General features: G+C 44.0%; 1 protein-coding gene across 5 annotated transcripts in view; it reads right to left on the reverse strand.

Annotated features, from left to right (window-relative positions):
* PTPRM (protein tyrosine phosphatase receptor type M) overlaps positions 1 to 23262 on the reverse strand; it is a 773614-nt gene that overhangs the window by 57925 nt on the left and 692427 nt on the right. For all 5 annotated transcript variants that reach the window (XM_045527889.1, XM_045527892.1, XM_045527891.1 and 2 more), the window contains 2 exons: positions 21838 to 21874; positions 885 to 982 (listed from right to left, as the gene is read on the reverse strand). In XM_045527889.1, the coding sequence (XP_045383845.1) occupies positions 885 to 982; positions 21838 to 21874 (135 nt within the window). The remainder of the gene's footprint in view (positions 1 to 884; positions 983 to 21837; positions 21875 to 23262) is intronic.

Raw genomic sequence — 23262 nt, forward strand, 5'->3', positions numbered from 1 at the left:
GCATACATTTTAATGGATTTTTAAAAAATGATAGAGTATGACACCAGATTCCTCCTCCACGGGGGTCTTTGAAATTATTTTCAAGTCAGTCTTTCTCAAATACCTGTTTGTACAGATACAAAATAGATCTTAGCATAGAGTAAATTCTCAGTATTTGTTGATTAACTTGTAGACTATACTCCATGATTATATCAGTTGAAAACTGACTGCAATTCAATTAGTGCAATTGGCATAAAGTACGTTTCTGGTTCTGCTACACAGAATTAGGATAGTCTTATGTTCTTCATTTTCTTTGATATTGTTTTGTGATTGTTTTCCAGAGAAATAAATACCACAGTATCCTCAAAAACAAAACCAGTGCTCATAAACAGTTACTACAGAGAAAGTGAGGCAAGGCCTTTGGATTAGATTATGATTTCTATTGTACAGGTTAGGAAACTGAGGCACCAGGAAGTCAAATGTCAGCAAGCAAAGATGCTGGAATTCTAACCTAAGGATTGAATCCAGTGCTGCACACTGTTTTTAGAGCCAATTCTCCTGAGTTGGGGAATGCAGTCACGTCTAATGCAGCACCCATTGAGTTTTGACACCCAACAATCAGCATTCATGCTCAGAGGTATTTTTGTACACTCAATATAGCCTGATAACAACTGCTTTTAAATCTTGAGTGCCTCTCCTGTCTGTTGCTATCGCAACAAATGAAAGCAATTCAGGCTCTGTTTACTGATAATTTATAAGCAAGTGCAGCAAGCAATAGGAGGAGGTGTAGTAGTTAATGTTTTTTGGAGTACACACAGTACTTCAAAAGCTTGGCGTGTGCCTTACTTTCTATTCCCAGCTAAGCAAGGAATGAAACAGCCATTTGTGGGTGACAGCCCACTTACCCTTCCCACTTCCACCAGGTTGGTCACCATGATGATGCTTGCCGTGTTTTCATGCCACACCATCCTCCAGAAGTCATAGATGGTCTCCTGCATTGGCCCTGCAGCAAAACAGAACAGACTTTTTCTTTCTTGCAAGTTTCAACTGAAAAGTTTCTGGGGCTTGCAAATCAATCTATTATGACCCACAGCCAATTCCCTCGCTTTTATAGATGGACATAGCTCTCTGTGTCAATGCAGAAAGTACTCTTTCTGAAACTGCACCTATAGAAATAGCAAATTTTCATTCATGGTTGAGTTTTCTCATGTCATCAAACATATCTGCATTTGAGCTCTTTTTACCCCTCTTAAGCTACTACCATGAAAAAAAGTTATTTCTCCATCATTTAGCTATTTATCTCCATAATACTCAAGAGTGAAATTTAAAAAAATGGATAACATTACTCTTTCTGCTAACAATTGGCAGATATCCCAAGGAAGTGGTATATAGAATGAAATGAACCTCTATAGGAAAAATGGCCTTTTCTTGTTTCTAATATTTTTCTTATTCTGTGCTATCTGTCAAATTAATCCATTTTTTTCTGCCTGACTTTGTATGAGAGAGAGAGAAGTTAAGAGTTTTAAGCAGTCGCACTGCCTCTCACTCAGCATAAAGATTCCTGGCAGAACACGAGCAGCCATCTAATTCCTTAGCTCTTGGGATCTGAGCATTAAAGAGCTCTTTCCCATGGATTGGAAAGAAAAAAAAAAAGAAGGGAAAATATGTATTACAAAAGGCCAGTGCCACAGGTACTATCAGGTGCAGAACGTTGGAATTTAAAATATCTTTTAATCCACATTAAAAAAAAAACCCTCTACTTTATGCCCATGCATATTTGAGGGTATAAATGTAACAGTATAAATCTTTATAAGTAGGCTAAAAAATGAGAGAACTATAACTTCAATGGCTTGGAGAGTCACATGATATATGTGAAATCATACAAATATTCAGGCACATTCAGGACCTGAACCCAACTGTACTACAGTATCTTGACATTACAGATCGCTGATTTGGAGATCCAATATTTGGATTTGAGATTTGCTTCTGCCTTTCACTGGCTGTGTGAAAAGGGCAAGTTACTTAGCCACTGTGAGCTTCAGTGTCTTCTTTCTTTACTATGGATCCCAGCAACACCTCTCAGGGTTATTGTGAAGATTCTTGGAATTAATGGACACTCAGGCATTTTATAAATAGCAAAGCAATAGAAGGAAAACAAAGCACATTTAAAGGTATGTATTAATGGTCATCCTTTTGCTGAGGCCTGGGCACTGAGGAACAGTGGCACACCCAGGGGGCCTTCAGACACTGTCCATTCCTCTTGGTCAATTAGCAATTGGTTCTTGTATAATTTTTCTTTTTCCTTCCTGTTGAGGCTCCTTCCCTTCCCTCCACAACACTGACTTCTATCCTTCCTCCTTTGCTGCTTCTGACTACACTCTGACTCTCCCCGTAGGAGCTGACTTGGTTTCCAATCCCTTTGGGGTAGTACCGTGTATGCCACCTCCCATGAAGCTCCACCGGCCATTTCAGCCCCTGTCCCTTGGCATGTGCGTGCCATTCTCCTGATGTATAGGCTGAAGATTTCAGTGACTTTAATGTAAGGTTACAGAGGGGACAAGTAAACATCGGATTCCATCAATCACTACAGTTCTGGCTTGCAGAGAGGCACACTCATTGTGTACTTAACAGCTTGTTACTTATTCACAAGGAAAAAAATGTACTGAGTCCATCTTTGTGCAGTCTTCCCGATGTGACCCCTGAAACAAAGGGGTGACATTCACTAGGTACACAGGCCTGCACTACCTGCCCTGAAATGTCCAGAAATGTTATAATAATAGTCCTGATGCCAACAGCTACAGTGGATGAGTCAGGGGTTCTAGCATCACCGACAGCATGCGCCTGCAGGAAGAAAAGCCACCTCCTTTCAGTGGCCAACAGGAGTCTCCGGAGACATTCCAGGCTGGGGGCCCATTTCTGTGCTTCTAAAGTGCTTCTCACTTATCCTTTCTTAGCAGTGGCCTCCCTGTGACTGATTAGTTCCAGTCGCCCCTGAAGGGGAGCACAGCCCTCTTGGTTTACTGCTATTTCCTCAGTGCCTTGTGGAAGGGCTGACACACAGGAGCTCAATGAGCAAATGAACGAGTGAGTGTGCATGCACGGGTAAGCTGTATTGTTATCAAGATGTTATGCTGAACATACACTGTGTTAAATAACATTAATATGTAATATTTGCATGATTCCCTTTCTCAGCTTGTATTTCTAAGATTATCTGTAGAAGCTTGAAAACACAATGGCTTTACTCCTTTTCAGTTCATGGAAAGAGGAGCATCTTTTGCAAGGATGTCTTCACAAGGAGTGCGATTATCACCGTCCTCAGGCGCTGCCTTGGAGCCCTGGAACTGGACTGCTGCTCCCAAGCTCTAAGCAGACTGCCCCTCTAGCCTTCGCTGCCCCAAGGCTTTGCTTCCAAACTCAGCTCAGTCCGTCACCCTGGGTGCAATCCTAGCTTCGCTGTAGCTGTTCTCAAAAGAGGGCAGTAGTCCTCAATTCTAGCTACATATTACAATTATGGTGGAGCTTTTAAAAAATCCGGATGTCTTAACCCAAGAGACTGATTTAATTGGCCTTGGGGGGGAGTTGGGTCTGGGCATGTTTTCAAATCTCTCCTGCTCTACAGCATCAATGGCATCAGTTCCACCTTCCAATCTAACCACCGGGTGGTCTCCTACGGAGTTTAACTGTGAAACACCAAAGATTTGTCTGTTGATTGTTATAAATCTACTGATTAGTCTAACTCTGTCTACAAGCTCTGTGAATTAAGGAATCCCATTTTGCTCTGATTTAGAAGGAACTTCACTCATAAAATGTCATCTAGGAATGTGGCTGTGCCACCTCACCGCGGGAGCTAAGCACCAGCTAAGGTGGCATGTGTTTTTCAATGTTCACTTAACTAAATTTGCATCGTCTTTAAAATAAAGGGAGTTTATAAGCATTAGCAGCACATTCAGCTCAAGACATAGACTTCAGTCTTCATGATTTTCTTACCCATTGACCTGCACTAAAAAAGATTAGGATAGAAAGAGATATTAGGTGAAGTTCTTTTCAGAGTTAAAATTAGGTACAAGTATCCAGAAGAACTAAAAGAATTTGGTGTTAAAATCTAAAAATAAAATTGAACATGAAGATTATTGTAAATTGATCCAAGAAAAAAAAGAGCAAGCAAAGGCAGCCCATCTCCTCCTGCATTTGCCTTGTTCCCTCCTGCCTCTGCTCCCCTCACGAGTGTGGCACGTGCCACCAACACCTGGCAGCAGTCTCCTCCAGCCGTATGTGTGGCCTCTTGCTGGCCTGGTCACCGTGGCAGTTCAACAGTAAAACTGCTCAGGGATGGGCACTGGAGATTCTTGGTTGATGATTCAAGATATTTTCTCAAATGTTCATTCAAATAATTTTTTTTGGAGGGTGGAAAATGGAAGAAGAAGGTACCCAAATGTTAGGCTTTTAATGCAAAATGTGTCAATCTTGTTTTTCTTTCTCTTCCCAAGATCTGAATAAATTATTACTCAGAGATACATGGCTCTTGGCAAAATAAAAAAATTCTGCTGGAGGACAGGAGGGGGGTGGACTCTACTGTCACCGAGAGCTACTCCAGCAGCCTGGTGGGGTCTGAGTGGCTACGACCATCCTGAGGAAACATCAAGAGTCTATGGACATGTGCCCTGAACACAAGGAGTTCCTCTCAGCACCCGCGCTCCCAGGACTGCAATGCAGGGGGGAACACCATGGGAGGGCACCTCTGCCTTGACCTCCAACTCCCAGGGTCACTGGAGATTGCTCACAGAATGGACAAACTGAATTCCCAAGACAGGGAACCCAGAACAGCAGGAAAGGACTCTGAGAAAGCCCCCTCCCTCGAGGTATGAACAGGTGCAGCCGGCAGCCCAGGAATCTGATATCCACAGTCCCAGCGGCTGGGTGGGAGCTGCTGTAATTGCTGGGTCCGTCCATTTACAGATGTTTGCACAATAGGCAAGAAGGTTATTCTCAGCAGTTGTCCCCCTGTGGGGCTGTGGTGCTTGAAAATAAGGTCCAGAAATTTCAATAATATCAGGCCAGTAATACGTTCCATTTCCTTCACAATAGCTGGTGCACACAGACCCCTGCTGAGAAGGAAATGTGCAGAGGGGCCATTCTTGCCACCAACAAGGCCCGGAGGAATAAAAAATAGGGCAGAAAGAACTAGAGTTCAAAAAATAAAAAATTAAAAGCAATGAAAAGCGTTAAGGGGAAGACATTCAATGACGGGCTCTATTGTGTAAGATGAGTTCAAGGGAAGCAAGAGATATTACAAATTATCATTTTGAACCTTGATAGATGACTTGTACTCCTTCTCTTCACATTCAAATTTCTCTGCAGCATGTTTTTTTATGTTAACGAGGGCTGCTGAGAAGTCAAGGTCCCTTAAGCTCGAAGTGGCATATTCAAGTGTTTTGAAGTGAGAAAAGATAGTAGAAATACGAATTGGTATTCCATCAGAAACAGAGTAATCCCTAACATCCTTTGAACACTTATGATTTCCCAGGTCCTGTTTGAAGCAGTTTACATGTATTATCTTATTAAATTGAAAACTCACCATCCTATGAAACAGGTACTATTGGTCTCCCCCATTTTGCTGATAGGAGACTGAGGCACAGAGAAGTCAAGGAAGTTGTCCAAGGTCACACAGCTAGTGAGTTGTGAACAGGGGGTCTGACTCCATTATGCCACACTGCTTCACGTGAACGTCAAGAGCAACATAGAAGGGTTCCACTAGCTGGGTGTGTACTGTACAACGCTCACAATCCCGGCAAGAAGAAAAGAGAGGAAAACCCACGGCAACTACATGGCAATAATCCCTTTAAAAGTGTTTTTGTGTCAGGTCACTTCCCTCCTTTAACATTGCCAAGGGCCTCCTACCAGTACAGAATAAAATCCAACTTTTCGAGCACAGCCGACCCCAGGCTTCTCCGCCCGCCCCCATGAGTATTTGGAAACAGCACACCCGGTTTTCCTCCCCTCCGTTCCCCCTGCTCAGAGCCCCGGCCACAGTGACCGCGCTTGAGTTGCCACAGCAGCCTAACGCAGCTCCCAGCACCCAGGTGGGGGCCTCCCCCACTCGGTCCCCTCGGCCAGGGCTCACCTCTGAAAACTGCAGGCCCCATCGTGTCACCTTCCTGCGTAAATCTTGCCAGGGCTTTCCGCTGCCCTCGGAGTGAAACCCAGGTTCTTTCAGCAGGCACGTGTGGCCCTGCCCAGCCTGCGCCTGCCCCTCCCTGACCACCTGTCTCACCTCAGGACCCGCCCCGGGGCCCCTCCTGCTGGTGGGTCAATTAGAGCCCACCCCTCTGCCGTCTCAGCTTGGCAGTCTCAGAGCACTTCCTCAGGCCACTTTCCCAAGACGCACGGGGAGGCTCCCCGTGTCTTCATGGCCTGAGTGTCAGCTGCGGGGCCAGTGTGTCTCCGATGCACATTGTCCTCGGCGGTCTGCGAACACGGCCTCACACCCAGCTCGCTCCCCTCGTCCGTGCCACCTTCCCGGCCCAGCGGGCATGCGTGCCATCCCGCACGCAGTCGTCAGGCACGAGCCTAGCGTTAAATTCTGGCCATTCTGTACTAGAGATTGTAAGGGGTGCAAAGGCAAATAGTGTAAATATGGTCCCTACTTTCCAGAAGCTTAAAATTTCCTAAGGTGGAGGTAAGGCAAGAACACACTCCTCTCTCCCACGTCCAGGCGGTGGGAAGTCTGGAATCCACAGGACAGCAGCAATTTGGCTCCGGGTGCTGTCTCGCCGTGGGCAGCACGTCAGCCTGGGGACAGGATGGTCATAGCAGCGTCGGGCAAGGTGGCAAGCCACCAGCTGGCCTCGCGTGGCTGGCATGGCCAGGTGGGACCCAGGCTTCCTGGTGCAGGGACAAGGCTCAGGTGGGCTTCAGGGCTTAGCCACGCTGGCTCAGGAACCAGGTGGCAGACAGGCTTCCAGCTGAAGCAGACTGGGGAAGCCCAGGGCTGCCCTTGGAGGACGGTTTTCAAACCAAAGGGGACTCTTGCTGTCCCTAGTGCTTTGTCAGGACTCAAAGAATCCAAGGGCTCTGGGCTGGAATGAGGGCTGGAAAGTAAGGGGCACCCAGGCCAAGGGTGGTGAACAGCCCAGTGAGGTACAAACGTAGGTAACTGCACAGGCAGGTGCCGAGAGCCACCTTCATGCGCAGTCTCACTCATTCACCTCTGGCGGCAGGAGGCAGGGACCATTATTAGCAACGCGGCCAGTGCGCGGCAAAGCTGGGATTCCAACCCAGGCCACCCAGCCACGCTGTTCCGATTTCAGCATGAACCGAACGCTAACGACGTGATGTGACTGGTGCTGGCCTGGGTCTGGGATCTGATGGAGGGCGTGTGTGACAGGGGCACGCACCCAATGGGGAAGTACAGAGGGGAGGGGAGGGGCCCCGAGGCCAGGTAGCTGCAGACGAGCAAGGTCCTTACTTGGGCTGTGGCCTGGGTACAGTCCTTCCAAGTCCTCCAGCACCCAGCTGCCTCCACAAGAACTGAGGACCACTGAAGGTGCAATGAGAACGTGGAAAAAGATGAGCTTGGGATTTATGCATTTATTTTAAAGCTTTTGCTACATAATAAAAGGGGCCCTAAATTTCTGATCCATTATTGTTACTGTTGCTGCCGGCGATACTCCATAATAAGTATTATGAAGTCCGTTATTCAACACTTAGAGAATGTGAAGTCCCTTCAGTGGCTTTCTGGGTAAGTTTTTATTACAAAACTTGATGTGATTTTTCAATATGATCCTTCCATAACATTTACGTCTATGACTTCACATTTAGTAGCTTTTCATTTTTGCAGCAGTGAAATGTGAAAGGTAAAATATGCCACCATGCTTTACGGGCTGAGTCTGCCTGTGTGTCACAAAGGCGATAATGGTGACACAAAACAGTTGGCTTCTGCATTAATAATCCTTAACATCACTTATTTGATAGATGTCTTTGCTCTCCCCTGGGGCTACTGATGTTAAAACCATGGAATTTTTATGAATAATTTTTGATTTCAGCTGCAGAATAAGGACGCATCCCGAGTGCACGGGATATGATTTGCTTATTTTCCTGAATGGCTAAGAACATCTCAAGAAAATTACCATTTAAAAGAAACAATAAAAATCAACTAATGAATTAGAAGCAAACACACAGAAGATTGTTTTGTGATAGGAAAAACCTGGGAATAGTCTATTTAACCTAAATTCAAAAATATAACTGGCAGCACGTTAAAATAGCATTTTCTAAGGATAGCTCTCACGTCAAGCACTCTTTATGTCTGGAACCACAGGGTTAGAAACGTTCACTAGTCCATTGAAATTTTAATTTAGTGACAGTAAAAGAAAAGAAAATAGGCATTGGAGCCATAATAAAATGCACCTTTTTAGAAGCAGTGTCAAAAGCAATGACTTAAATAGTAACGTTAAATAGTATTTTCAGTTAATAAATTTCAGCGGTTCCCACACAATGACAAAGCCCTTCCCTTCAACTGGAGTAGGGTTTCCTACTGCGTGGGTCTTTTCCCTTCACTGGCTCACTCTGGTTAGCAGGTACGTGCCATTTGCCCTATTTGTTCTGAATTGACTGGCAGGTGTGTGCTCTTCTTAAACCTAACATTAGGCACACGCTGGCCGCTGTATGGGGGAATAGCATTTCCTCTGGAACCCACATGTTGATGTTTACATGTCATTCATGCCATTCCCCAAAATTCTTCTTTCAGACTGTCATTAGAAAGTGTGACAATATTAAGTGTGCAGATATTTGTATCTTTCTCTACATAATTAGTTTCATGGAATGTTTGTCTAGGTGTACTAATAGAACATGTGAAATCCTGATGGAACACCAAAAGGTTATGTCAAATTTAATTGGGAGAATGTTGGGGTAAACCAAACATTAATGGACAGAATGCATATAAACACTAGAACAGCCTGGGAAGTATTGGTAGATAATATCAGCTACCAGCTTGCAACCATTATATCTTTTTTGGTTAATACTCTTTCATTTTAGTCATATATTTAGTTAAAAAATTATGAAATATTTAAAAATACAAAAAGAATAAAGAATTGCATAGTAGATATTATTTAATTTACTTTAATAGAGATAAATTTAATCAGTAGCCATTTTCTTCCTAAGAAATACAAAGAACTTAATGTTTCAATTCTAATTTTTACCATTTTCAAATTACTATTGTCCAGTATCTTATGTATTACTTTATCTGGTTTTGATTAGTCATGATTACAATTCCTTCATTTTCTAAGCTTTTATCTACCTTCATGGCTTCTATTTAGGTTTTCCTGTATTTATCTTTACCAGGATAAAGTTCATGCATTTCTACGCTACTATTAAATATGTCTCAAGTCACAGCAGAAACAGACAAAGAATTTGTAGAAAATGGTAAATTGAGAACAAAATGACTCAAACTTTCTGAGTACTTTCTTCCTTTCTCTACCCAGAGTTCCAAGATCTTTAAACAATAAAATGAATGAAAATAGTGGCTTTGAGACCTAAGTCTGTCATACTTTTAAAGTTTTCTTTTTTCTTAAAAGCTACATGTGTTAAAATTTGCATGAAGCATTTCAAAATAAAAATCTGTAAGCCTTAAAAAATTATTTCTGATACACACACAAATATAGACCTAATCATTTATTAAATACATATATGTGCTAATAAAATGCCAAATAAAGATGAAAAAATAAAAAGTAATTTAAAAGGTAGCTTTAGTTGTCTCATACCACATATGCCCTATGACGATTTAAATCACAATCATGGGTTTTGGTAAAAAAAATTCTTATTTATAACAACTCTCGTCACACAAACTCAAAACTAAAAGGTTCTTTAAAGTGATATAAATGTTCTAAATATTAAGACAACTTAAAAAATATTTTCTATTTGTAAAATAGAAGCAGAGCTTACTGGTCTGATTGTGTTGCTTGGTTGCTAGGGAATTTGTTTTAGAAACTTGTTAATATAAATTATTGGTGAAAATTCTTTTTTTTTTTTTTTTGAGATAGGGTCTTGCTCTGTTGCCCAGGCTGGAGTGCAGTGGCCTGATCATAGCTCACAGCAGCATTGAACTCCTGGGCTCAACTGATCCTCCTGCCTCAGCCTCCCCAGAACCTTGGACTACAGGAATGTGCCACCACGTCATGCTGATTTTTAAAAAAATTTTTTTATGGATACAGGGTCTTGCTCTGTTGCCCAGGCTGGTTGTGAACTCCTGAACTCCTGGCCTCAAGTGATCCTCCTTCCTCAGCCTCCCACAGTGTTGGGATTATAGGCATGAACCAGCTGGTGAACATTACCATTTTGCCTTCCTCTGTGTGAGCAGTGAGACTTTGGGTGTGGGTCAGGGTGGGGAGTCACCAGCAAGTCCTCAAAGCCACGGGCACGATTACTTACTGTGTAATGTCTACGTTTGACTGCCTGCGTGTAAATATTTCACCGGGTTATTCCTTTTTTCTTTTTTAAGGATATAACAACCATACTGTTACATCACTTCAAAAAGAACTATGTTCCTTAAAATCATCAAAACCCAACTGTTGGCTCTATGGTCCTCTTCCTAAGCGTTGTGCGGTGGTTGGCTGCACACACGTTTCACCACGTGAAGCTGCTCCCCCGAGCAGCCCTGTGGAGGCACCTAGAGCTCAGCCCACTCCACCTCCTGCCTTCTTGGTACATATCACACCTGGCCACTTCAGGCATCTGGTCAACCTCTAGCCAAGCAAAAGATGGCACCTGCTAAGCCAGCCCCACGTTGTAGGCAAGAGCACATAACCTTTCCCTCTGTCTCCTGCTTGGCTCCTGTGTCATTATCATTCTTTTTTCCAGAAGATAATGCCTCAGCCTTCTTCTGTTCTCTAGTGGCTTCTTAGCGTTCCAAAGCTCTTCTCTAAAACATCCCTGTGTAATTCTTATCTCAGAAATTGCTTTCAATGAAGCCTGTTGGGAAGGAACTTGTCTCGTCTTTGGAATTAAGCTGTTTTTGCTTACACCAAGTCTGACTTAAGTGTGCACCGGGGAAACCTTCCCAACACCAAGACGCGGAGCTGTTGTCCTCTGCGGCTATCAGAGCTGCCCAATTGCTGCAAGACTGCAGGAGCTGATGGCAAGTACGCTTCTTCCAGCTTACGATATGGCTTATTGTCTTTCCAACCCATGTTTGTCTTGTTTAAAAGTTAACAATGACAACAATCTTTCACCACAGGATGGCGGTGAAAACCTCAGCAGTTCCCTTTGATATGTCCTTCTGGAAGGAAGCATTAACAAGTAGAATGTGTTGGATTTATGAAAACTATGTAAGTATAGAGTATACTTGGGTTTTAGACTGAATTGCCTCTCTGCTACTGAGAGATGTGTCTTTTGGAACCCATAATATCATAATGATAATAATAAGAACTAGAGCTAGTATTTATTGAGAGGTTGTTTGCAGAGCTGGTGTCTGAGCCCAGGAAGGCTAACTTTAGAGACTGTGCTTTAATGAACCACTCGCCTATTGTCTCTTGGGGGTGAAGATGGGGGTCTTGGCCTAGTTATGGACACAAAACACGTTTGTGTTTGGAAGGAATTTTAAGGCCAAGTTTCAAAGATCTGACTGTGACCATGTTGCATCAAGCAAAGAAATATTTATGAGCAAAACCAATAATGGGGCAACTCCTAGCATGAGTTTCTATTGGAACTGAAATGTTCCAAGGCATTTCTGGAAACCCCAGAATAAACCATTATTTCGATTTTGTTCTTTTTAGACAATATTCAGTCTTCCTCTAGAATCATGCCTCCCTTGCAGTTACCTAAACATTTTCGGCTGGCAGTGGTACCACTGAGTGGGAATTCAAAGGTTTCTATTATTCTCGACATGGGAAGCAGGTTGATAAAGGTGGATTTGAGTGATGAAGGGTAAAAAGCAGGTCTCCAAAGACAAACTCTAAAATGGGAAAGAATACAAGGCTTGGTAAGTAGTGTGTGGCAACAGTATGCTCTACGATGCACAGAGACACCACTTCTGGAGGGACCACTGGTCCCTGATCCCTGGGACAGCATGTATGGCACTGTGCGTGGGAAGCTGAAAAGAGAGGCAGGAGAAAGTGTCTGTGGCCTCAGAAGGGAGGAACCTGACAGATGTCCACACACAGAGCATCCTGCTGGCTGGGCACAGAGCATTTGTCAGTGTCCGTCTCCAAAGAGAACCGTCAGAAACAGAGCCTGGTACATGTGCACGCTGTGAAGAGGGAACGGAGAGAGGCAATCAAGGGGAGAAAAGAGAAAGGCAGCCTTCAGAATGGAGGGGCTTGGTGACCCAGAGGACCTGCTGCCTTCTGTCAAGGAGAAGTGAAGTGAAGGGGAAATGCTATATTCATATGCTTCAGGGGCTGCTGCCAGAGAAATAAAAGCTTTCATTAGTCTCTATCTTCTTTAATTAAGCTTTTCTCAGTACACAAGTGGGATCCTCTTTTATTTAAGGAAAAAGAGAATAAATCTAATAAATGAATAATATAGAGATAAATTGACTCCCTAGACGTAGCTCAGGGCAGGCAATCTCAGATTGTCAGTAGCGGTGCAGGGCGTTTCATCAGGAACTTTTCAGCAGCTTCCTTTGTGAGTGAGAAGGCAAGAAACAAAAGTCACTTGCAATGGCCAGAAACTTCCTAAACTTTTTGCTGCCTTGACAAACTTGTCCTGAACTGTGCCCGTGAGTGAAAAAGGAACCCCGTGCTCAGGGTCAGGAAAAGTGGTTCTAGGTCTGCACTGAAGAAGTTCCCCAGTCTGTTGTTGCATCAAAATCATCGTCTAGTGATAGTGGCTGTCATTTACATACACCTCCACACTGCAGCTCTGAGGCCGCGGCTGTATTCCTGATCCTATGCGGGGTCTGCCCCTTGCTAGGTACGCAGGAACCTTAGTTCAGTTTTGAATGAACCAGGTCAGAAAGGAGAAGCTTTGCTTTGCAAGAGGCCAAGGTGCACCCAGCACCATGGAAAGCACTTGGCTATTTAGTGACAGTTCTAGCCTTTCAAAGAGTTGACCCTGGAAGAAAGAAGTGACTTTGTAATTTTTCCTCCTGTTGAACAAAAAAGGCCATTTGGGGGAACAGATCTGTTTTAACATATTAGGTAGGTGTCTGCTAGGTTGAACATTGTACACACTCTATTAAAATATGAACATTAGTACAGTTTGCAAATACTTTTGCATACATGACTCATTTGAACTTATATGAAGTCACTTAAATCTATTTCTGCTTTCAGCTTCAACTGTTTCAATTATAAAATAAGAAAGGTGGACTGTGAGCTTTTTAAAGTTTCGACCAGATTCTACAATTTTCTACTTCAAATGAGAATCACCTCTAAATTCCTCTTAAAGATTTAAAATGCATTTAAGATGACCTAAAATTGGGTGCATGCTTAACAACAGGACATCATTTATCTTCAAGTCATTCTTTGTTAACTTAGCTTTTATTATCTGGGGGATACATTTCCCTTATAGCATCTGTAACAAGGTATGCGGATGTTACCTAACATGACCTATTTTTGGCTTCCTGTTTTAAATTTCAATGTCTTGAAATGTTCTCACTGCTAATGAGCAAGTTTGTTTAGAGCACAGCGTGAGAGATCTCTTTGAAACTGACCATTTGGTTAAGTGGCCAGTATCTTCTGAAGTTAATCTGTTGAAGAGAAACTATTGTTTAAAAAGAGGTTTCTGGATAAGCTACTAATTGCAATTGCTCAATCTCTCTTGGAAAACCACAGATGGTTGGTGAAACATGGGCAGGTCTTGCATGAACTTGGCCCCGGGTAGCTGGAATATTTAGGCCTCGTGAGGGGTCACTGTCTGTCTATGCATAAATCACATTTTCTCAAAGCCTCCCTATTGAAATTTGGAAACCAGAGAATATTCCATTTCACTAGGTAATACTTTTAAATCAACCTTAAATAGGACATAACAAATGAATCTAAAACATAACCTACAACCCACTGACAATGTAGGAACAACTCAGCAGAGAGGCACAGTGTCAGCTAACACAGAATCTGTACTGGAACTTCAAGGTGCACTGGTGCTTGGAAGAATAAAAACAAAAGTTTACTGAAGGCTGACCTTTTGATTTAAAAAAAGATTCTTTTAATTCTACCGAGAAATAATTTCAAGTGTTCATCTCCATCTGGAGGCCAGAATGCAGGAGACAAAAGCTTCTTTACAGAGAGTGCAGAACTTGCATTGATGCTCCCGAGAGCTCTTCCACACAAGAACGCCTTGCCCAGCAAAGCTAAGTGCACTACTCAAAGCACTATTATTTACTGCTTCGGAGGCCTGATGGGGAATGTTAAGCTGGAAAAACATAAAACCATATTTATCTCTTTGAAAATCCTCATTAAAAATGTTCACACCACACAGGGTACTGAAGAAAGGTGAAACAAAAACATTAACAGCAAACAGAACAAAGTCACTATAGCAAAGTTTCAACTGCAGTATAGTGATTGAGGTTCTGTAAATATTTCCACTATAAATCTTCACTCCCTACATTTTTTTATTATTTTCACAAAAAAGTTTGTTCCTATCTGAAAGTCTCTGGAGGAAACTTTTTAGGCTTCCTGTTTTCAAATTATGGGCAAATTACAATTACAGACAAAGCTGATTATTTAAAGTTTATGAGGGGGTTTGCATAAACAGGGTCAACATGAAGATAAGCAAAATTAGTTTCACGAGATGGACTATCTCCAAAGACAAGTGCATTGATTTACTGACTCCTACAGAAAGTGTTCCTAAGAATAGGAGCTGACCAGCCTTTAACTTGAAATAGAAACAGTCACAGATGTTGCAGATAATGATCCCAAAATCTGCCCCAGGAAATAAATGCTTTGTCAGGCCAACACGAGACATCCTTTCCACCTGGCTGGAATATTCTACCACGTAGCTGGCGTCTGGCACACAGTAACTCTCAGTTCGTTCATTCGTTCACTCACTCACTCATTCTTGTATTTTTCCTGAGCATCTGCCTCGTGCCAGCTCTGCCAGGCAGCGGGTATAGACTAGTTAAATGGATGAACGAGCTCTGCAACCCTTTCTTCTGATGCCCTGGTCATGAAGCACCCTGCAGCCCAGGCATCTTCCTCATCGCGCAGAACACCCCTGCCAGGCTGTGGGCAGCTCTGTCTGACGGAGAGTTCTGTTTCTCACTGTAAATGACTATTTGGTATGTGGTTTTGTGTATCAGTTCCTGTGGTCTTTGCCAAACAATGTGACTTGGCGTCCTCAAGTACGACACTGAGCATCTGGAGCCTGAGTGCACGAGGCAGACGGTGATAAGGTCAATAGCCCGTGGCGGCTCTGTCTGGACAGCCAGTCCTCCACAGGGCACAGTCTCCACGAATCGTTCCAACTTCTGAAGAACGTACAGCTTAGGTTCATTCACAGGTGAGAAATGAAAGCCCACGTCGCCAGTTACACAAGACCACCTACGTGCTGAAATGTGAGCAGATGTAATTACTAAGACCTACTCTGTGTTGTCTGATACATTTTCAAGGTCAGTGAAGGACAAGACACTGTCTCACGTGCTTTAGCAGTGTCAACTCTTTCGATCTGTATGGCAGCCCTGCGAGGGAGACTATTATCCTCATTTATGAGGAGCCCAGAGATGGTAACTTGTCCACGGCCACACATGTCATCAACAGAGGAGCCAGGGTTTGAGCTCTGAGTCCATGCTCCTAGTCACTAAGCTACATTCTCTCAAAAATGTAACAGCGGCTCACACACACGTGGCATTTGCTCCACGCCAGGCCCTGCTCTAAGCACTTGGATGTATCTGAGTCACTTCAATCCGGGCCGTTGCCTACAGGAGGCAGCACAGTGAGGTGAGGATGAGCTGACACAAATTCTAGAGCTTCCCAGGGCTGTCACTCTGAGCACATTGTTTCTAGTCTCTGCCTCAGTTTTCTCATCTATAAATTGGGGACATTAATAATACCTACTCCCGTATTTGTGGTAAAGATGAAATGCGTTACTATTGTAATATATATGTAAGTGCTGGGAACATTGCCTGGCACAGAGTGAGTCCTGTCCTGATTACTGTGACTATTTACCAAACTAGGACTCTGCTTTAAATGAATTTAGGAAGTTCAAATAACTTTTCTGTGGCAGCAAAAGAATTCGGACCCAGGCCTTCTGACTGTGGCACATGTGTTATTTCCACTATATTCTGCTTTTAACAAATAAACATCAGCTATGGGACCTGCCACTCCAGTCTCTTGTCATTGAGAGTGAGTGTTTTCTAATATAAATGCTAAAATCATCGAAGAGTGCGTGAAGGCTTTTCAGGCACAAATGCAAAATAAAAACATATAGGCAGAAAAACCAGCTTCAAACAAACAATAAAGCCCAGGCCACAGCTGATCATGATTCAAAATCCTAAAGATTGTAACAATACCCAGGGCTTTCAGTAAGAGGTTAAGCTACTAAACATTTTAGTAATAATTTGTTCAAATTAGTAAAAAATTTTGATGATTTCAGGAATGCATGTCATATACTTACAAATAATCTATGACATATTTTAATCCCTAATAAGTACGGTTTCTTTTAAAAGGCAGATTAATTAAGTCTGTGCTTTCTGCCTTACCCCTAAAAAGCTTCAGCATTTCTGACCAGAGTGAAGTTCGTAACCTGAGGTCCACAGAACCTGACATAATTCAGGAATGGGATTTGGGGGGAGGGGAAGCCCTTGAACCACCTTAAATTATATAAAACGTAGCATACATGTATGTGCACATACGAAATTTTCTTTCTGGGGTGAGGATCTCCAGATATCATCGGTTTTGGAAGAGGTTCTGTGTCTCCCAAAGGCGAAATCACTGGGCCGGAGCACACCAGGCTGGGTGGCCCTGGTAGAGAGTGTGGGGTGGGAGAGAGACAAGGTTCTGCCTGTTGTCACACGGGCTTCTGGGCACCTGTGGCACACCCTCCCTCCAGTCCAGAACTCCATGAGGGTGCTGCACAGAGCTAATGCTGATGGAGACCGAAACTTTGCAAGGCAAAATCAAGGTTAGATCAGAACCCCAATTAGGTAGACGACTGTCAAATTGGCATAATTCAGAAAAAAAGAAATGATGAAGTGGGCATCCAGGCACCTGTACTGAGGAAGAGCAACATGTACATCTCCACAATCGATAGCTCAGGTTACAACATCTAAGGCAACTTCAATTAAGAGGTATTTTCAGGTATGACTACATTACAGACAATTTGCTTTTTTATTGTGTTGTTGTGAGATGCACCATGACGTAGTAGGAAGGGGCGGGATCTTAGATTCAGTTTATTAATAAAATTGTGTGGTTCTGAGGGGTGAGCACGCAGTTCTGGGGAAAGAGAGCATCGGGCCCGAGCCTGTTTCCCAGGGGTCCTCCAGCTGCAGGTGGCTCTGGAAAATGCTTGCTCGGGAGCGAGGAAGTGGGCTCACGGCCAGGCAAGCCATGTCTGCAACGTCAGACTTGCGGTGTTTTCTTCAATAACTGCCTTGTGCTGTCTTTCCCTGAGTTGTCCAGAGCAGGACTTTAAAAATAAAACTGGACAACAATCAGAACACCTCTCCAGGGCCCCATGGCTGCCCAGCACGAGGCCGGCAGGTGCCATCTCCAACCACCTGGGGGCGGGGGGCGCAGTTCTCGCTGGCTCCAACCAGCGTTCAGCCCATTCGGACTCTATGGGGTGTTTCCGTTGTGAAATATGATCCGTTCCGGGCAATCCTACCCACCTGCACACTCTTCTGCCCCTCGTGCTGAGCCCTGCTTTTGAAATCCCAACTCTGCCCTGGCTCTAAGTACAAGCACGCAGTAGCAGACGTGACCTCCTGTCCTTTGATCCCGTGGTTTGCTAAATCACAGATATTGAATGTTATAACTGCATTCATGTCTGATCAGTCAGATGTGATAAAGTTCATATAGGGCCATCAACATATTAGCTGCCGACAGGAAACAAACAAGGGGAGACGGGAAGAACACACTTAAAAAGCAACAGATCTGACCTGAACGTGATCTCTTCAATTTGCAGAAACATTACCATTATCATCAAAGGTCAAAGTCAGTTACTGGTAGAAAAATCAATATAGTTGCGGGGGGCGGGGGAGAAACCTAATACACAAATTCATAATATGTTCTCTGTATTGCAGGAACTGGGTGGAGATCTGTGTATTACTAACTCTTGAAAATAAAACCGGTTGTCAGCAAATTGGACCCTTCATGTAGTTTCATAGGTTCCTGCTGTGAATATATTTTAAAGAATTATATCAGTGCAAAACAGAGAGGAAAAACAGCGCAAGGAGAGATTTTAAAATTGCATCTGCCTGTTAGTCTTTATCACCCATTTTGTTGGCTTCTTAGAGTGAGGTGTTGATGTTTTTCATTTTTAATGAAGGTGATCTGCTAACAGGTTCTCCACGCCTATGCCAATTCCTGCAGATCATCGGCGCTCTTGGTTACTGGCAATCTGAGGCCAATAATTACATTATGCTTGTGGCATGAACTAGAAAGAAGATTCTAGCTTTCTCACCCGGACATGGTGGTCTGAACGTGTTACTCTTCATGTGATATGTACAGTCTTGAGTGAATGTTAGATTAAAAATATTCATTCATTTCCTGCCCCCCCTGCGCCACCAGCACTCTGCTGTAAGTACTGACATTTTGAGAAGTCCAATCTGCAGCCCAGTCTGCACTGGGGAAAGGCTGCCATGCCCTGGTGAACGCGGCATCAGGCAGTGCCCTTCTCTATCAAGGGCGGGTCACTTGTCTGCTACAAACTGATTGCATCTGCCATTTCTTAGCTTCCTGCAAAGATATTTGCTCATTAACACTTGATCAGCTGCACACTGTTGGACAGGTCTACTGAGCTATGAAGTATCATTCACACTAATTCTGCAAAAAGTGACTTCTCTAATTGTGTTTTTCCTCAAAGAATGACCTCCCTCAGGGAGAGAGGAGCAGCGAGACTGGACAAAGGGTAGCCGGGTGGGGGGACCACACCTAGACTTTTGGGGTTTCAATCTCTGCGTTAGCTGGCTGTTTAGTCATATTAATCTAGAGGTCCTGGATCTAAATAAGATTTAGCTTTATGTCCTTGCTATCTATGAAAACATAGGTTGCTAATCAAGTCAGTGGATAGATAAGCAGCTTGGGAGTACTGTGGATATTTTACAGTCAAATTCTCACAGGAGTCAGAATTACTTTTATTAAAAAGTCTGAAAACAATAGATGCTGGCATGGATGCACAGGGAAAGGAATGCTTATACACTGTTGGTGGGACTGCAAGTTAGTACAACTTCCATGGACTACAGTATGGAGATTCCTCAAAGAACTAAAAGTAGACCTACCATTTGATCCAGCAATCCCACTACTGGGTATCTACCCAAAGGAAAATAAGTCATTTTATCAAAAAGACACCTGAACTCAAATGTTCACTGCAGCACAATTCACAATTGCAAAGATGTGGAATCAATCCAAGTGCCCATCAATTCATGAGTGGTTTAACAAAATGTGGTATATGTACACCATGGAATACTACTTAGCCATGAAGAAGGATGACTTAATGCCCTTTGGAATAATTTGGATGGAACTGGAGACCATTATCCTAAATGAAGTATCTAAAGAATGGAGAAACAACCATCATATGTACTTGCTATCAAATTGGAACTAACCAATGAGCAGACATGTGCACAAAGGGAAGTAAATCTCACAGAAAATCAAGCGGGGTGGGGAGGGGATGCGCTAAAACCTATCTAATAGATACAATGGATACTAACGGGGTGACGGGCACACTTTTAACCCTGACTTGGCATTACAAAAGCGATCCATGTAACTAAAAACATTGGTACCCTCATAACACTTTGAAATAAGAAAAAATTCTCACATGAATTTATAAAAACTGCTAATTTCAAATTATCTTCAAATTTATTAAATCAGATGTTATGACACTTTAGAACATTCTGAGTGTCATTAGAATGAATTTCAAAGAACTAACAGTGGGTTCCTCTAAAGGTGTTGATCAATTCAGTTTGGAAGCAGCATGGTCTAGGTGAAAGTGCCCAGGACTGGACCTGGAGGTCCCGGTCACGTGTCCTTGTTCTGTCCCACATATAAGAGCCTGAGCTGGGTGTTGGTTTCCTAAGGCCCTGGCAAGTCCTGCGCAGGGCCCTGCTTTGTGCCAGGTTCATGTCAGGCACTTTGCAGACGACGTTGCTGGCTAGCAGAGCGACCCTGGAAGGAGCCATTACTGACTTCACGTCCCAGAGAAGGAAGACACTTGAAGTCAAACAGGCCTTAGACCTGGGTGCAGAGTGCCCACTGGTGACATGCGGCTGTGGGCTCTGCGCGTGGTGCCGCTGGGGCTCTCAGTGGGCATTAGGCAGGAGGGGGGTCCACACTGGCCCCTTTGTAGCCACACCTAGAGCTTTTCCACCCCAGAGTATCTCTGTCCAACGAGACCACAGGGAATAGCCAAATGTAGTTACTTATATCAATATTAAAATCTACAATTCAGTTCTTCATTTACACTAGCTACATGTCAAGTACTCGGGAGCCACATGTGGCTAGAGGCTACCATGCTGGACAATGCAGGCAGAGAATGTTCCCTCCACCGCAGGCAATTCCACTGGACGGTGCTGCTCGAAGTGTTGAAATTCTGTTCCCTGGCTACACCTGCCTCTTCTCTTAGCTCTGACTCATCACCTGAACCTGGCCTCTGTCCGTGAGCTCCTTCCCTCTGCCCAGGGTCCACCGGACACCTCTGGTCTCCCCCCCTTCCAAGCCTAGACTTTCCAGCCACAGTTTTCTTGGCATCCTTGATTCCCTTGCGCCTCGGCTTTCTGCCGTGTACCCCCTGCCAGTGCCTCGCCTGGCAGCTCGCACCCTTGAGATTGCCCTGCTCCTGTTTCTGGGACACGGTACGTTCCTGGAAATAACAGTAAAGCACAAAACGGAGAGAACACACGCTCTCCAGGCTTAACTGGGCCTTCTCTGCTTCTCAGCACTTCTTCAGTTCATCTTGCGTCAGCTCACAGCCTCAGCCCTTGGGACACCTGGTCCCCTACAACCTCAGCCCTCTCGTGACCCTCACTCTCCGCAGATGACCTGCCTCAGAGTCGGTGGGGGGAGCATACGACCACCATCGCCACTTGCGCACATTGCCTCTGCCTTTCTCTTGGTTTCCTTTAGCCGGGTGACCCGCCGTCCGCTTTCTGCCGAGGACTACTAATTTCCTGCTTCTGGGTCTTTGCTCGTGATGCCTTCCCATGTAAAAGTCCTCCTCCAATCTCACCTCTGCCGCAAAGCTGTTTTTGGATCATCCCGCCTGAACATAACCTCTTCCTGCTCCAAATGTCCCTAACATTTTATCTGTACTTTGCACAGATGTTACCTGGTGCTGCACCTGCTAAAGCACCCACAGGTCACCTTGTGTCTCCCCCACGGGACGTAACCACTGGGAGAAGGGGGTGATCTGGATTCAGCGTGGCTCCCGGCAGCGACCAGCACAGTCCTTTGTACAGAGAGTCGCCAGTGCATATTTATTGAGTGCTTATCTATATATCTATTTTTGCAAATGTCAGACTAATTCCTAAGGTAGACAGATTTGGCTCAATAATGAATTGATGAATGCATTTTTCCTAATGATCTCAACACGAAGTTCCAACTAAACAATTACATCATCACAACTTCTCATGGGAAAACAAGAGCATACATGCTCATGGCTACAACTGCAACAAACGGTGCCACACGTGTGCAACGTCTTCCTGAGAGAGGGTGGGTGGGTATGAAATGGTAGAGAATGGGCTGAAACCAAAGAAAGATATCAAAGCGGAAATAAACTTACCTTGCGTAGCAATGTAATGATTGGGTCGATGATAACCCTAAAAATAAATGAGAAAGAATATTTGATAAACTTAAAATCAACAGGCAGCACAGAAGTCACGTGCTACATTTGCCAAGATGAATGCATATACAGAGACCAACAATTGCATCACCTGAAGGTTAAATTGAGAGACCTGGTACCATTGAGTTTCCCTTAATAAGCAAAGATGCATCCAATGTAACAGCTCTGAGGCTTGCACAGAAGGTGTGGGGAACTTAATCACACACCAGCTAGGAGATGATGGACGAGCAATAAACACTAACAACTTATGGATTCTCTGAAATAACATGGCCATGACTCGTAGAAAGTTCAAACAGGCTGGGGATGTGTAACAGAATTTCATTTGTGTTTGGGATGTTATTGGCAATGTGCCAAGGGTTTAAAACATATTCTGTTATATCAGTATAGACAGTTATATCAATAATGATACTCAAAACCATCCTTAAATACAGCTAAAACCATGACATGATACTGTAGCAAGAGCCAGGAATTTAAAGAGGTAGAAATTGTGCAAGTCTCCTTCCCTTTGTCACGACCCTATAAGAAACAAGGAAGATAAAAATTGGTACCAAAGAAGAGAACAAAGAAGTTGTAGGTAAGTATCTGGGAAAAACAGAGCCAGGTCAGGGAAACCACACCCCGGTAACATACTAACTATATCACCATGGACCTTAACACTCTCCATTTCTGTCCCCTGAGATTACCGGAAAGACTGTGCCCAGATCATGCTGGAAAAAAAAACCTGAGGAGGAAATACAGATTTCTCAGACAACTTAAATGCACCTCTGTTAGACTAGTTCTTTGCTCTCAAAAACAAGTGGACAACAAAGAACAACAAAAGCAAATGCATTCTTTTATACAACTGACCTGCTGTCCGTCTCAAATTATAGGATCGTGAGCAACATCACACAAGATTCTTTAGGCAAGCCCCCACTTCCCGTCAGCTGGTGAGTTCCGCAAGGACAAGGGCTCTGTCTGGCTCAATCCCTCTGTGTGTCTGGGGCCTGGCAAGGTGCCAAGTGGACAGGAGGGACTTGTCTGATAAACTGAAGTCGGCCACACGGTTCACAAATGGCCTGTTTTGCCAACCACCACGGTCGTTTCTCAGTCTCCCCTTAGAATCTTTTCTTCCCTAGGTTCTGGGACATGACACTCTCCAGGTTTCTTTCTGCCTCCCTGGCCACTGGTTTCATCCCCTTCCTTTGATGCTGGAACCCCCAGTCCTGGACGCTCCCCTCTGTCCACATTCACTCTCCTGGCGATCTCGTCCAGCCTCACGGCCTTCAATTCTGTCTGTTTACTGAAGAACCCTATTCTCATTTCTGGCCCAGACCTTCTCCTGGAAATCTTGATGTGTCTCCACTGGCTGCTCGACACCTCCACTTG

The sequence above is a fragment of the Lemur catta genome, chromosome 16, assembly GCF_020740605.2.
Source record: "Lemur catta isolate mLemCat1 chromosome 16, mLemCat1.pri, whole genome shotgun sequence".
Classification (NCBI taxonomy): domain Eukaryota; kingdom Metazoa; phylum Chordata; class Mammalia; order Primates; family Lemuridae; genus Lemur; species Lemur catta.